Source organism: Athene cunicularia, assembly GCF_003259725.1.
Source record: "Athene cunicularia isolate RWA chromosome Z unlocalized genomic scaffold, athCun1 chrZ_part1, whole genome shotgun sequence".
Classification (NCBI taxonomy): Eukaryota; Metazoa; Chordata; class Aves; order Strigiformes; family Strigidae; genus Athene; species Athene cunicularia.
In genome coordinates this window covers 6,416,736-6,431,786 of record NW_020799142.1, presented here as the reverse complement: position 1 = coordinate 6,431,786, position 15,051 = coordinate 6,416,736, and the positions used below count along the sequence as shown (strand labels likewise).

The window sequence follows — 15,051 nt, the reverse complement described above, 5'->3', positions numbered from 1 at the left end:
AATGAGTAGAAGGTTTCTTTTTAAGAAAAGGTACAGAGAATATTTGTAAATATTAAATATGCAATGTTTTGAGAATATTACAAATGTGTTTACTAGTGCATTCTTTATGCATACTATTGCATGTTTAATTAACATTTTGGTTTGAACATATTTCACTGTAGTTACCCTCATCCACTCTTCTTTCTCTGATTTTTTAGTATATCTAGGTGTAAAAGCTCAGCATGCATTTTAGGAAAGCTTTATAATGCAAAATAGATAATATCCACTTTTGCTTGTTTAAAGCTATTTGGGTGTCTAGTATCCTATTGCTTCCTTGCGCAGTGGAGTTCAGAATGGGAGGAGACATACTGATCAGTCAGAACTGTCTTTGAAAAAAGTTAACTCAGATAACTGTACGTCACAGCAGTCCATGACAGACACACAGGTAAGATTTGAGTATTTCAGGTGGGTTTTTTACTTAATGTGGCTGTGTAGAACATCACTAAAGTAATTACAGCAGTGTTTTCCTGTTGTTTGATCTCTCTAAACTTACTAGTAAGCCTGTTTAACTTCTAACATAGGAAAGCTTTTTTAATAACTGATTTACTTAACTAAAATGTGTTAATAATTTAATGTCATTTTCCTAGGAAGGATTTTTTTCAAGATTGCATGGTTGTAATTACCCATGTAGGAGTTTATACTCTTCATCAACCACATGTTTAAGTTATGTTATTTTTGATTAAGACAGAATATGGACTGTAACAAAGGAGGATAATGTCCTCTTGAATGGTGCAGAAATGCAGACAAGTTTTATGACAATCAGGGCCTAGATTCCAGTTTAAATTGTGGTTTGTTACACTTTCCTGTAATCTGTTTTTTGAGTAATTCCTGAGCTGCCATGCTCTATTCAGTAGACACTGTACAATAACAGAAAGTAGATGTAACAGCTTCCAACAGAAGCATAGTTAATGGTGATGGCAGTTAACTTATGGAGGTTGCGGAGAACAAGTGGGCTGTCTTGAGAGATGCACTAAACCTACCACAAAACAGTGGTCACTTAAATCATGTTGCAGGCTGTTGGGAAGGTCGTCCTCTCTACTGCCAGGTGTTTCTTCCCCTGCCCCATTCCTGGCTGTGTAGTTTTGTACCTCTACACTTACTCTGTATCTGTCCTTTTTATTATCCACCTAGTTGATTCGGCTTCTGTTCAGTAGCTAGTTCCTGTTAACTGTGAATTTTCTACGAGGTTAGTGAGTCTGATGGTTTTATAGAGCTGTTTGAGTGCTGAGGCTGGCCTAAAGTAAGGAAAAGGAGGAGCAGGTACCTGTGGCCAGATGGAGCAGGAGAAGAGAGCTGCCATGCTGACCCATTATATTGTCTAGTTGCATTTTTTAAAATTAAATTTCAGGGTTAGATTGTATTGTAGCTTTAAAACTGTTCTTTTTGGTTCAGTTTGTCTTTTGGCTTGAGGTGTTAATTACCTGGTAAATGTTCATTTCTTCAGAAGGGTGCATAGGTTTTTTGGCAGATTACTTTTGTGATGCTGAAATTTGTGGTTTAGTCCAGGGTAGGACATACCTTTGCAACCTAGAACCTTTCTGTGTTTAAGGCTCTGAACGTTTTGCTGAATTACAGAATCATCTAGGTTGGAAAAGACCTTGAAGATCATCTAGTCCAACCATTAACCTAACACTGACAGTTCCCAAATACACCATATCCCTCAGCGCTATGTCAGCCCGACTCTTAAACTCCTCCAGGGATGGGGACTCCACCACTGCCCTGGGTAGCCCAGTCCAAAGCCTAAAAACCTGTTTTGGAAAGAAATACTTCCTAATATCTAGTCTAAACCTTCCCTGGTGCAACTTGAGGCAATCACCTCTTGTCCTACTGCTTGTTACTTCCTTAAAGAGACTCATCCCCAGCAATTCAGCTGTAGAGGGCGATGAGGTCTCCCCTCAGCCTCCTTTTCTCCAGACTAAACACCCCCAGTTCCTTCAGCCGCTCCTCGTGCAACCTGTGCTCCAGACCCTGCACCAGCTTCATTGCCCTTCTCTGGACATGCTCGAGTCATTCAATGTCATTTTTGGAGTGAGGGACCCAAAACTGAACACAGCCATCGAGGTGTGGCCTCAGCAGTGCCGAGTACAGGGGTCAGATCCCTTCCCTGTCCCTGCTGGCCACGCTATTGCTGACACAAGCCAGGATGCCATTGGCCTTCTTGGCCCCCTGGGCACACTGCTGGCTCCTGTTCAGCCGGCTGTCAGTCAACACCCCCAGGTCCCTCTCTGACTGGCAGCTCTCCAGCCACTCCTCCCCAAGCCTGTAGCGCTGCTGGGGGTTGTTGTGGCCCAAGGGCAGCCCCCGGCATTTGGCCTTATGGAAACTCCTGCAGTTAGCCTCAGCCCATGGCTCCAGCCTGTCCAGGTCTCTCTGCAGAGCCTCCCTACCCGCGAGCAGGTCAACACTCCCACCCAACTTGGGGTCATCTGCAAACTGACTGAGGGTGCACTCGATCCCCTGGTCTAGATCATCAATAAAGATGTTAAACAGGAGTGGCCCCAAAACGGAGCCCTGGGGGACACCACTCGTGACCGGCCGCCAACTGGATTTAACTCCATTCACCACAACTCTTTGGGCCCAACCATCCAGCCAGTTTTTTACCCAGCGAAGTCTGTGCCCGTCCATATTTATATCCAAATTTATGTCTAGATTTAAATGGAGCAACTTGCATTTCTGTATGTGAAGATATGAAAGACTTTTCATGTTTCCAAGTTTTTAATGATACAGAGCAGTTTTAGAAAGATACTCACACTTGTTTTAGAGGATTTCCACTAGCTTAAAATGAAGTACATAATTAACTTAAAATTTTATTATTATTGTTGATGTCAGATTATATGTAGATAATGTCCATATAAATACAGATATCTTAAATTCTGCAGTAATCTTGGGAAAATGTAATAAATAATATTGTAGAAGTTGTAGTCAGGGACATGATTGCTGTAAGGGTCATGTGAGACATGTTTCACTTTAACCTTGACCATTAGTATTTGTAACTTGTGCTTTACAAACACTGGCTTCTGAAAAAAAAAACCCAACAACGTACAGTATAAATATGTTTCTTTCTCTTTTTATTGAAGATTGCGCCAAACATTTGCTGCTCATTCATTTCATACAATATTCCAGGAGCAGGTTGCTCAGTTTTTATGTCTGTTTAACGTTTGCTGCTAGGGGCTGAGGCATCTCTAAATGTGGAGAGATAACAAATGATGAAACTTGAATTTACAGTTAACATTAAACAGGCAGAGAAGAATTTTACTGGTAACAGGAAGACAGAATGTCTCTACTTACTCTGAAGCTTTTGCCAGACTGACGGGTGAATATCTTAGCCTTCCAGAAATGTTCTTTTAATGTTCGTTTTTAATTTTCTGACTTTGAGCTCTGAGTTAAATCTGTTGATTGTACTTGGAATTTTCTTCTGACATAAAGTCTTTTTTTAAGGAAATAACGTAGTTTTGATCTGCAGTGCTTTCATCTACTGCCTATACAAATGCGGAACATGTTGGGCAGTTTTAACCAAGCTTAGATTTTTCATGTCTCTGAAGATACGTTTCTATAAGCTTTATGAAAAACAGTTTAGGTATAGTAGGTATTTGTTAGCTGTCCACAGTGAGGGAAGGATGTTTTCTGTTGTGTGGCAATAGCTTGAGATCTGTTCAGCTTGCAACTTGTATAAGCAACAGTATATCACTCTTCTTTGCTGAGTGAGATGAGAATGTAAGAGTTTTATTGTAGGAAGAAACTAGGGGTTTTGCAAAAAAAGAGAGCTCAAGAGGAGCTTGGGAGTACTGTGGAAACATGTAAGGTAGTCAACAAGCTGAATTCACTGTAATTAGGCTGTGTGGGTGTTGAACACTAATCTGTAGAGAGCTGAGTTTAGCTAACATTGTTGCTTTTGAGGATCAGTTTGCTTAATCTGAATCTGTTTGAGTCTCCCTGAGTAGTAAATTGAGAGTTTACTACACAATGCCTGTATCAAGATACTGACATTTTCTCATTTTAGTGCATGAGAGTTTTGTTTTAAACTAAAATTGGTGTACCTAGTTAATTGTCATCAGACCCTGGCAGAACTGATGTTACTAGCATACAGATTTTGTTCTCATAACTTGTCATTTACAGAAAATGATTTCATATTCAGTATTGTTTAGTTTTGTGTACAACTTCAGGAGACTTGTTGTCTCCACAGTTTCATGGGAAGTCATTGGTTTATGTGTTTTATTAGATGACTAATGATAATTTAAGATCTTAACTGTAGGGGTTTTTTTTCTTAGGTTCATGTTACTGTGCATCTTTAATACAAAGGTGGCAAGCATGATTCTCATTGCTGTGGTATCTGAGGCTGCTTTACCTATAACATTTTATTACCTATTAAACTTCTAAAGCAAGAATGAAACTTTATAGAAGCCTATTTGAGAATGTAATGCTGTAGTTGCATTTTAATAAAGACATTTTAGGTAGATGTTGCAGTGAAAGCTGTGCATGTGAGAGGAGAGTTGCAAGTGTATCTTTACTATCGTAAAGTACTTGGAATTCATTGCTGTAGAACGTATCTAATTTCTGGAGACTTTTAAAACAGCAGAATGATTTGATTGCCAGGTAGTTTGTTACTGTCAGAAAACCTTGACAGAGTCATAGCTGCAAAAGTTACTCTGAAGATGTTTTCCTGTACTGTATCTCTTTCCTTATGTGTAGAGTTGGCATCTATGGTTAACATCTGTTTTAATGTTGTGTATTTTTACTGGCAAAAAAGTTGTCAAATTATGTCCGAAGTATTTCATACTAGTTCCTGCATCAAAGAGAAATAGGAATAGTTTTGATTAAACCTCTTGACTGATTTGGAAAATCAACACGGGGGAAAGACCTCCAATATGAGGGGGCACCCCAAAACAAAGAAAAACTCTCACCCAACTAACCAACTTGCTGATAAGTTCTGGTGCTGTTGAAGTAAAGTGTGTACTAGAGTTTTTGTGGAGTGGTTTTTCAATCTCTTCACTGTTACTTAGACATGTTTTGCTGAGGTCTAAGGCTTTTGGAAATACCATTTATAACAGTCCAACAGAGCTGACAGTTGGGAAGAAATTCTACAGAAATTATGTCCTGACTGTGTTTAAGTCTGTTCCATTCATGCAGCCTAAAACTTTTCTGGAACCTGCTCTGTCATGTTGGTGGGAGAATGCTGTGCTCCCAGGCACTGGAATATAACACAAAGTAAATTTCCAGCTTAATTTTTGTGTTTTCTTTGCTTCTACCCAGGAAAAGGAGGAAACACATGAGTTCAGCAGTGATTGGGTGATCAGTTCTGTGGTCTGGGTTGGGGCATAAAGGAATATTTCCTACCTCTCAGATCCTTGTGCATGTATACATACTGGTCATCTATTGAAGACCGTGCTTTGAGCTGGGGGGGGGGGGGGGGGGGGGGGAACCCTGAGTAATTCAGGAAGGCAAATTCATTTTGTTAAGGTCTGAATGAAGAAAGGCAGAGGTAGTAAAACATTTTCTCAGTAGTTCTGTGTAGCTTGTGAAGCTTAAGTACATGACTCTGCAGGTCTGGCCTCATAAAAAGAAATGATGTTCAATAGTACTCATAATAGATGTCTCTTATGGGACCAAATAATCTGTCAGGCATGAGTATGTGATGACTTATTTTCTAGACTTGTGTTTTGGGAGTGAAGCACAGTAGTTAATGACTGATGTGACTGCAGTTGCAAGTTGAAAATTTGGCTACCCTCTAAGTTCCTACAGTTGAGTATGGCCATGTGTTTAAAGATAAGGGTGAGGAGGAATTGGTCTCAGTGAATTAAATAGACTTTTCATTTTGATAGTTCTATTGATTCTTTATGATCACTGCAGAATGATAGAGCCCACTGTGTACTTTATCCTATCCAAATTATAATCTCAAAATTGAATTAGTGACTTCAGGACTCGTAGAAGATTTTTTTTCCACATAGCACTGGAGTGCTAGATATGATGGTGCTAGATGAAATGTAATGCTTTCCTTGCTTTGTTTTCTAGCTTAGATATGTTCAACTTCAGTTTCTTTAGTCTGTTTTTAAGCTAATCTATACTTTTCAGTTGTTCTGTTGTAACTGTTAAGTCCTGATGGTACAGTGCTTGATGTAGGAAATTGAAGCATCCATTATGCAGTATTAACTCAACATTAGCTTTCCGTCAGCTGTGGACGATATAGCCCATTTAAATGTGTGTGTGGTGTTGGAAAAGTGAAAAACCAGGTCACTGGAATGCTGTTTAACCATCAGTTACCTTCTCTCTCTGCTCTTTAGCAAGTAAGCTTTAATACGGTCAATATTAGATGTTTTTAATTATTCATATGTTAATACCATTACTTTTTGAAAACTGGTTTTCAACTGTTACTATAAAATGATATAATCCTGAAAGAAGGATGCATGTGTAAAAAATTTGACCAAGTAAATGCTTTCAAGTGCATGGAATCCTAAAGTGAAGTTGGTGGAGTTTTGTGTTCAAAGTCTATATGTTGAAGTGTGATTTGTGGTTTAGGGCCAAACTTTTCTTCTAAGTCAGTGAGAAAATATAAATAAGTTTTTGTCTTTGACTTTTTACATTAAATGTGATAAATAAAGCCAGTGCTGGCAGAAATAGCTAGTAATATATGGACCCAACAAATGCTATTGTCTTCACATGTCTTCACTGCAAACTGGAATTTTTTTTCTGGATGGTGTTACTATACTCTTGTGCCTAAGTTTGTATTTATTTGCTTAATTTGACTGTGTGCTCTGTGTTTAAGAGATGTGTTGACACAGATCAGTAGCCTGGCTGATTTTTGCCATCGATTTTAGTGTAGGTTTCTGAGCTTGAGATATCATTTACTCTTCTGCAGGTGTTAGGGGTATGACTGCTGTCAGTCAACTGTAACATATATCTATCTGTCTTCACTCTTGCTTATCTGCACCACTTTTCTCCTTGCTTTTTAGACAGACTGTTCAAAGTGTTTGGGAATGTCTATTAAATACCATCAAATAAATAAAACCTCTATTAGCTGATTTTTAGTTTTGCACATCTCAGTTCCTCTGACTGGTTCCTTACAGGTCTTCCAGTCTTCTTTCATGTTTTAGCCTCAATCTATATGGATTGTAGATCTAATATCTAATTCATTTTCCTGCTATGTAATATAATTTTGAGTTTTTTCAGTTTCCTTTGCCTTCTCATGCTCTTCATACTTCAGCATAAATACTCTTTTCACTCCCAATGACATTGCTTTGTGAACTTGGCTTTGGTGGTGTGTTTGCTATTATAATGATATTTAATTGTATATTTCTTGAGCAAGGACCCTTCTTTAAATGTTAATAATATTCCCTGATGTCTGGGTTAAGCTTATGGGTCAAGTGTGCTCATTTATGTAGACAGAGATGAAAAATGAAAATTAAACAGAAAATCAAGCTGTGAAATGAGGACAGGGATGGCACATTTTTCAGGTGGATTGCACATGGGGAGAATATAGCCCATATAACTAGCACATAGCAAGAAAAGGATTATGCAAGTAATTTAGAATGCTTACACTATATGTGCTATTTTTTTCCCTTAAGATGATGTACACTTTTGAATATTAACTTCTGAGCCTTACAAATTATGTTAAGTCTTTGGAAAAAATCTGCTGGATCTTCCTTTAATGGTTTAGGAAAATTAATTCAATTTTCATAACTGATAATATACTTGCATTCTGTATCAGATGTTTTTGCATGCCCAAGTACTTGAAAAAGCTGTATGTGTGTATATATGTCTTTGATTTTTATTGTTTTTCCTCTAGAATGTGAGCATTATGGTAAAGAAAAGATATTGAGTGATCTCCCTGTCTTAATCTTCACCCATGAGTTTTTGCATCTTACTTTATTCCCACAGACCTCTTGAGAAGGAGGGCTGACAGAGTGGCTGGGTGGGCACATAATAAAAACCAAAAAAGCAAAAATATATCACTATAATTAGTTTAGGTTTTGAAACTAGTTAAAACTTAACTGTTGTAGCTTCAGTTTCAGAGCAAGACTGGAATTAAAAAATACTGTCAATAGTTTCTTTGGGATTCTATTCCAGATTGGCTGTTTCAATTAATGTATGAATTTATATATTGCTTAAAAGAGCATCTGATTTGATATTTAAGTGTGCAGTGTCATGTAATAAGACATTTTCAATGTCTGAGGTTGTGCATGTGTTGATTAATAAGGAAAGAGTTCTCTTGAAGACTAGTATTAGTATAAACTGACTTCAGAAAGTCTGTTGCCTTTAGTGCCTCAAACTGTTATCTAAATTATTAGACTGTTAAATTGTGGAAGAAGATATTTGGGTGTGCCGATAGGATGTTTTTAAAATGAAGATTCCAAATGTATTGGAAGTTTGCATCTCTGGTAACTTAATACTATAATGGTCGTGGGCTTGGTTATGATTTGGACTTTCGAAATGAAAGATCTTCTATGGTTATAGGTGGGTTAAAAAAAGTGTTGTGCAAATTAATTTCTTACTGGCAAAGCTTCAGTGTATTGTTAACTATTAGGCTTCATCTAGACAAGCCTGCACACAGAGCCGCTAACATGCTTTGCATAAATACTGAATAATCTGTCCCTGAGTTCCAGCTTTGTTTCTCTGGTACTGTTTTATTGCTACATGAGCTGAAACTGTGAGACTGGAATCCAATGATGGTGGACTTTCTTTGGCTCACAACTGCTTTCTTAGAGATCACCATTGCTGTAGTGCTGCTACTGGATTTCTGGTGTCCTTTGTTCTCATGTTTCCTCCTTGTTATTACATGTCCTGATGCATCCTGAGTTACTTCTCAGCACCCTCAGAACCCAGCCTATTATAGCTAAGTTTACTGCTCAGTTAGCAAGGCTGCACGCTGTGCTCAGGTGATAGTTAAATACAAAGAAAAAAATGGGGAAATCTGAAATAAATGACAAAGCTAGAACTGTTTTCTTCTAAAATGAAATTGTGATGCATTAAAGTGTACAGTTTTAAAACTCTTTGACTTGTGATTAGATATTATATATATGTCAACCGATAAGCTATGGAAAACTTGTAAACTAATAATTCTGTTACCTCTCAAATCAGATTTGGATTTCTTCACGTTTGCCTGCATACCCTGTCCCTTCTGTAGTCCTAGTACTCAGTTGTGGAGCCCATCAGTTGATATCATTGGTATGAACTACTAGTACCTTTCTAGCCTTTAACTGTTCCAAGGTATATCTTTCAGTGCTGGTGGTATTATGAAGGTTTCGGTATGTGGAAAATAGTGCCAGACAGTCCAGCCTTCCACTGCTACTAACATTGCCAAAGTGTTAATAACTGTCTATACTTACTGTTTCGCTCTTTGGTGATGGTAGTAATATGCTGTGCTTAGGTGCATTACTTCTGTTTGCCATGAAGCCTGTGTATTAGCACTAGAAATTCTGGTATTGTTTAACTTCTATATCTCACTGGAGAATCAGTAAGATGTGGAACATAAGTCTTTTTTCTTTGGTACTGTGGTGGTTTGACCTTGGCTAAATGCCAGGTACCCACCAAGTTGCTCTATCACTTCCCTTCCCTTTCTCTTGTTTTCTCAACAGGGAAAGAGGGGAAAAAAAATAAGATGGACCAACTGTTGTGGGTAAAACAAAAGCAGTTTTAATTTAAGCAAAGTGAAGCAAAGGTCTGCTTGTGGAAGCAAAAAAAGAAAAAATTATTCTCTACTTCCCGTGAAGAGGTGATGTTGGGCTTTCCCAGGCAGCAGGGCTCCAACATGCGTAGCGGTTCCTCGGAGAACCAAGGGTGACCCCACCCCCTTCCTCCTTTCTCCCAGCTTTATCCTGAGCAGACGTCATATGGTCTGGAATATCCCTTTGGTCAGTTCGGGTCAGTGTCCTGGTTGTGTCTCCTCCCAAGATCTTGCCCACCCCATCCCACTGTGGAGCGAAATGTTGGAAAGAGCTTTGGTGCTGTGTAAGCACTGCTCAGCAGTAGCCACAACACCAGGGTGCTACCAACACCCTGCCAGCTCCCAGCATAAAACACAGCACTATGAGGGCTGCTATAGGGAAAAACCAAATTCCAGCTCAGCCAGACCCAGTACAGGTATGTAAAATACTCATGCATTATGCTGCATCAGATGTATTGATGTTTGAAATACTAAATGATGCCCTTGAAGTCCTACCTCAACACACTCCATTTCTAGTTTTCTTATTTCTTCCTGAGCTTTCATAGTACATTGGGTAAGGAAAAATTACCTGTTGCTTTCCATTAAGTCTATTCCTCTGAGATCGTGGTTTGTAAAGTGACTTTAGGGTATCTAGTGGTAGTGCTTGAACCTGCAAGTTTGTTGTAGACAAATGTGCTTGTCTTTTTCTCTTAAATGACTCTGTTTATACCATACCACACCACTGCATTCATTATTCACTACTGAAGTCCTTCTCAGTTAAGCAAGTCTCCTTGGACAGAAATCTACATTTGTGTGTTTTGATTGTTCTCAGAATAAGTATTCCATTCCCCTTTTCATAGTAAGGTGATCATGTTTCTTTGAAAAACAAATTTTCACATGTTTCATTGTCCAGGTGATAGGTTAGTGAGCTGTTGATTAGTGATTTCAAAATATCTTCTAGTTATGACCATGCTATGAATATCCATGAATCAGTAGATGTAGTATTTGGCTGGTTGTTTATATTCTTAGGTATCTTCTTCACTGGCTCTTTGTTTGTTTGTTTGTTGGTGGTTTTTTTAATATTCTAATAAGCTATAATGCGAGCAGTTATTTTGCTTTGTGAGAATAGGGTTTAAGAAATGAAAGTGTCTTTAGTTCAAAGTGTTTAAAATAAGCTCCTATGATTTATCTTTAAATTAGGCCAAAACACATAAAACACTACCTGTTCAGAAGATGTTTTCTTTTACTGCAGTGTATTCCCAACATTAAAACAAATGTAGCAAAATAATTTTGAACAGGTATTTTGCCTACGTAGTAGCCAACTATCGTTGAGTTTGAGGTTTTTAAACCGCTGTCAAATACAAAGCAATATTCACTGTTCTTATGGGCAAGATAGAAGTTAAAGGTTTCTTGGGATTCTTCCTTGCAGTAGTAAGCTAACAAGTTTTTGCTGAAATCCATGTTGATATTGGTGTCTAGGCAATGATGGCAAATAGGACAAGGGAAGTGGGAAAGCCAACTTACAACACTGAAATGGGAGAGGGGAGAATAAGTATATCTTGTTTTCAGACTGTAGGAGTTACTGAAAGAATGGAAGTGTCATTGCCATGAGTTTTTAAATTGTGCATCTGAGAAATTATATTTCAGAAAAGATAATGGAGTCAATTTAACTTTGAGTATCTTTTTATATGTTCAATAACTGTGCAGTTTGAGCATTTCCACAAATCAACAGATACTACTTGGGAGGGAAAAAAAATACCACAAACACTTTGTTTTGCAGAGCTGACCTAGGATTCAATCAGTGTCTAAATGTCGATTTTAAGTGTTTACCTACTCAGGAAATAGTTTTATAGATTGGGGATTTCTTTGAAAGTATCTGTTGCATTAACCCTTGAGATTTTTTAGGTCACTGAGTCACACCAATATCTCTTGCCATTATGTTCTAGATCAGATGCTTTAATATTAGAGTGCTTTTCATAGAGGATCTGTAAAACAGATGTAATATAATTATAGCTTAATTGTATGAGTAGTTGGAGAGAAGTAATTTTGCACAAGTATCTTACTTGAATAACTTTGTTTTTCTTTAACAGAATTCCTGTAAATACTAGTCAATATTGCTGGTGTTGTGCATTCTGGAGATACATTATTACTACAAATACTACCAAGGCTTTGCGAATGGGATGAACATGCTGCTGTTGACTGCTTACTGACAGTAACCAGCTGGGCACTTCACTGGTGATGTTTTTATACTCACATTGTCCAATTGGAGTTTGTTCAGACTGATTTTTCAAGAGAGGAAGAAATCAAAGTGGAGTACCGTAAATTTGACATGGATAATAAAAAGAAAGACAAGGACAAGCCAGATGAAAGAATGGCACGGCCTAGTGGAAGGTCAGGCCATAATCTGCGTGGAGCTGGTTCTTCAAGTTCTGGAGTGTTAATGGTTGGCCCTAACTTCAGAGTTGGCAAAAAAATTGGATGTGGTAATTTTGGAGAACTACGGTTAGGTAAGATCCTTGTTCTTTGAGTTATATTATTCAAGGCTCTTGTATGCAGTCCAGGCATGAAAATGTCTACATGAACACACCATACAGCTCTTGAAACTACTTTCAGGCTTCACATAGTTTTAAATTTGTCTTGCATGTCTTTTGTGGCTTGATCCCAGCCAGTGCAAGCTCTATCCCATATTAAGCATCTCTGTAGCAGGAGACTTTCTGGAACTAAACATGTTTTATAACTGTGTCATGCTATCCTAAATTCAGTTAGTTGTCTCTTCCAAGATGCTGGAATTTAATTCATGGTGGTTGTATTTAGCTACCTTTCCTGGCTTTCTGAAGCAGTTTATTTAGATGCTTTGGGGGCTAAGTATATGTGAAACACATCTTTCTCCCTTAGGTCCAGCTTATAGTACTGTGTCTTGGAGATCTCTTAGAGATTGTAGCAGGCACTATGGTGTTTTTAATAGCAGCATGCTCTTGGATTCCTAGGTTTCCTTTCCATCAGCAGCAGTGTAGTGAGGCTAAACAGTGAAGAGACAGGGGCAGTGAGAATCCATCTGCAGAGAGAATCTGGGAGATGGGCAATTCAGTCAGTTTCTTGCTGAACAGATTGCTGAATATCAAGTGGTAAAGAAGGGATGGACTGAGAAGGATCTGTGGAATTTTTAAGAAAATGGGCAGCAGAGCTGGAAATAATACCGCTTATTAAAAAACACACTAAATGACGAGTGTGTTCATGTGGAAGAGTATATATTTAATTTTGGGGACGTAAATTTCCATGATGACAGCATGATTAGCCAGGGTTTTCTAGATCTGTTCATTCTGTATGTGTTAACAAATATAGCTTGACACTTTATGACAAGACTTTTTTGTAGTATTTCTGGGAGGCTTGAGTTAATGCACTGCTTTATGGTTTAAGGGAAGATGGGTTTGAAAATAGGGTGGGACTGTATAGGTGTTGGTTTTCTGTTGATCTTCTGTTTCTGGTAGAGTCACTACACTGTCCTTCAATGTTTTTAATACAGTACTTGAATAAAATATATTTTATGCATGTTATAAACATGTTATATTTTTAATATAGTACTTTCTAGGGGCCTTATGTCCTGTCTGAGTTGAAATGTAAACAAGCTTAGTATATTAGTACTGTAGGTGGATGAAAGGTAATGTTGTTGGAGCTCTGACTGAGGGTGCTGAATTTAAGAGTCCCTTGTTAACACAGGTATTCTTGATACTTCTATTAATAATTAAACAAGATTGATATAATTTGACCTTTACAGTGTTATATTTGTGCCTCTGGGGTTCACAAGTCAATCTGTAACTCTGTATTCAATTTATCCTAAACTTTTATAATCTGGCTTTGAATGATAGGTTTTTTTTTTTTTAAACCTGTCCATGAACCAAATCAAACCAGTATTATTAGTGTCACATTTACTACTGAAGGCAATTGCAAATAAAATTTTCCGGTCTGTTACATTGGAATGGTCACAACACAGTTGATAATCTGATACTGATCTGAAACTCATTTGTTTGCAACAGATGCTGAGTGAAATAATTCTAAATATAATATTAAAGTAGTTAATATGTTGACATAGTCAGATAGTACTGAAATAAAATAGGACAAACAAGTAAAAGAAATTGGAAGATAATCATGTTGCTGTCCTGCAACAGCCACCAGGACAAGTGCAGGCTTTCTGTTTTTTGCATCTGCTTCTTTTTGCATAAATAGTAGATATTTCAAATCCTTATTTATTGTTATTTGTGGGGTACGATGTTGTAAACGTAAATTACTGAAACAGGAGTTAAGATTGGTATTACAAATTCTGATTTAAATTTGTTACTTTTGAATTTTCTTTACTACAGTAGCAAGTAACTTCAAGTGGCCTTCCTTCTTAAAGATGCATATAAGCACTTAATTTGTTTTATGAATTTCTGCAAACTGGAATACATTTTGAGCATGTGTCTTATGGCCAAATCTCAAAGACTTATAGGAGCAATAAAGTTGTTAGAGCAGAGAAATTGCACTTCAGGAGATAAAAATCCAGTTACAGATCAGTAGATCAGCCATTGTAGTTCTTCCACCTGAGGAAAACGGAATGGCTAGACTTCTCTATTGGCTTGTGAGTCAAGTGGTAGATTGGCTGTATGTAGCAAAGAAGTATCTGTCATGTGCAACCATTAATTTGCAAAGGACTGAATTGTTTTGGATATTGAGCTGTTATTCTTAAGGCTCGTCTGGGTTACAGTTAAGATAAACTGATGGGGTAGTAAGTGAAAGCTTGCTGCTGCTCCATGTGGTGCATTACACAATAACTGTTCTGTGTTTAGAGGTACGGCAACAGCAGTGTGGTATTTCTGTCTTCCATACTTCAGATAGACAACTGTCTTGAATCACTACATGAAAAGTTATAATGTCCCTTCTGGTGTTTCTTCATGATAAGCCTGTTGCTACTGCATTTGGCTACTGGAACCCAATATCCAGTCACTTAACTGTAACTGGATACGTTAGCTACTGTAGTAGCTGATTTATCTAACTGAATAAGCAGGGCCCCTGCAAGAGTTTCTTTTAATGTCTTCTAGAGAATAATTGTATGTTAAGACACAGAAGCAACTTGAAACAAAGTACATGTTTTGTCAAAAATGTAACTCAAATGATTATAAGAAATAACAATTTAAAATGCCTGAATATCCACTCTAGGCCCTGCACAGGTTTTGGAGTTACCCATTCTTTTGGTGGTCAGATCAGGGCATGCTGCCCATACTGATTCTGTACTTACTATTTTACAGCCTTCAGGTAACTGGTTTTTTTGTAAAGTTGATCCTTTAACAGACATATGATTTTAGTACATTTCTCTCTCTTCCCTCCCTCCCCCCCCCCCC

The 15,051-nt window shown here is 37.8% G+C and overlaps 1 protein-coding gene across 10 annotated transcripts in view; it reads left to right on the top strand.

Moving 5' to 3' along the window:
- The first annotated feature begins 321 nt into the window (after positions 1-321).
- Positions 322-15,051, top strand: part of CSNK1G3 (casein kinase 1 gamma 3) — an 82,464-nt gene continuing 67,734 nt past the window's right edge. For 9 of the 10 annotated variants that reach the window (XM_026865522.1, XM_026865515.1, XM_026865520.1 and 6 more), the window contains exons 1-2: positions 322-424; positions 11,767-12,183. In XM_026865522.1, the coding sequence (XP_026721323.1) occupies positions 12,006-12,183 (178 nt within the window). In that variant the 5' untranslated portion in view covers positions 322-424; positions 11,767-12,005. Of the gene's footprint in view, positions 425-11,766; positions 12,184-15,051 lie in introns of those variants that run through there. The other variant, XM_026865521.1, reaches the window with a different exon arrangement.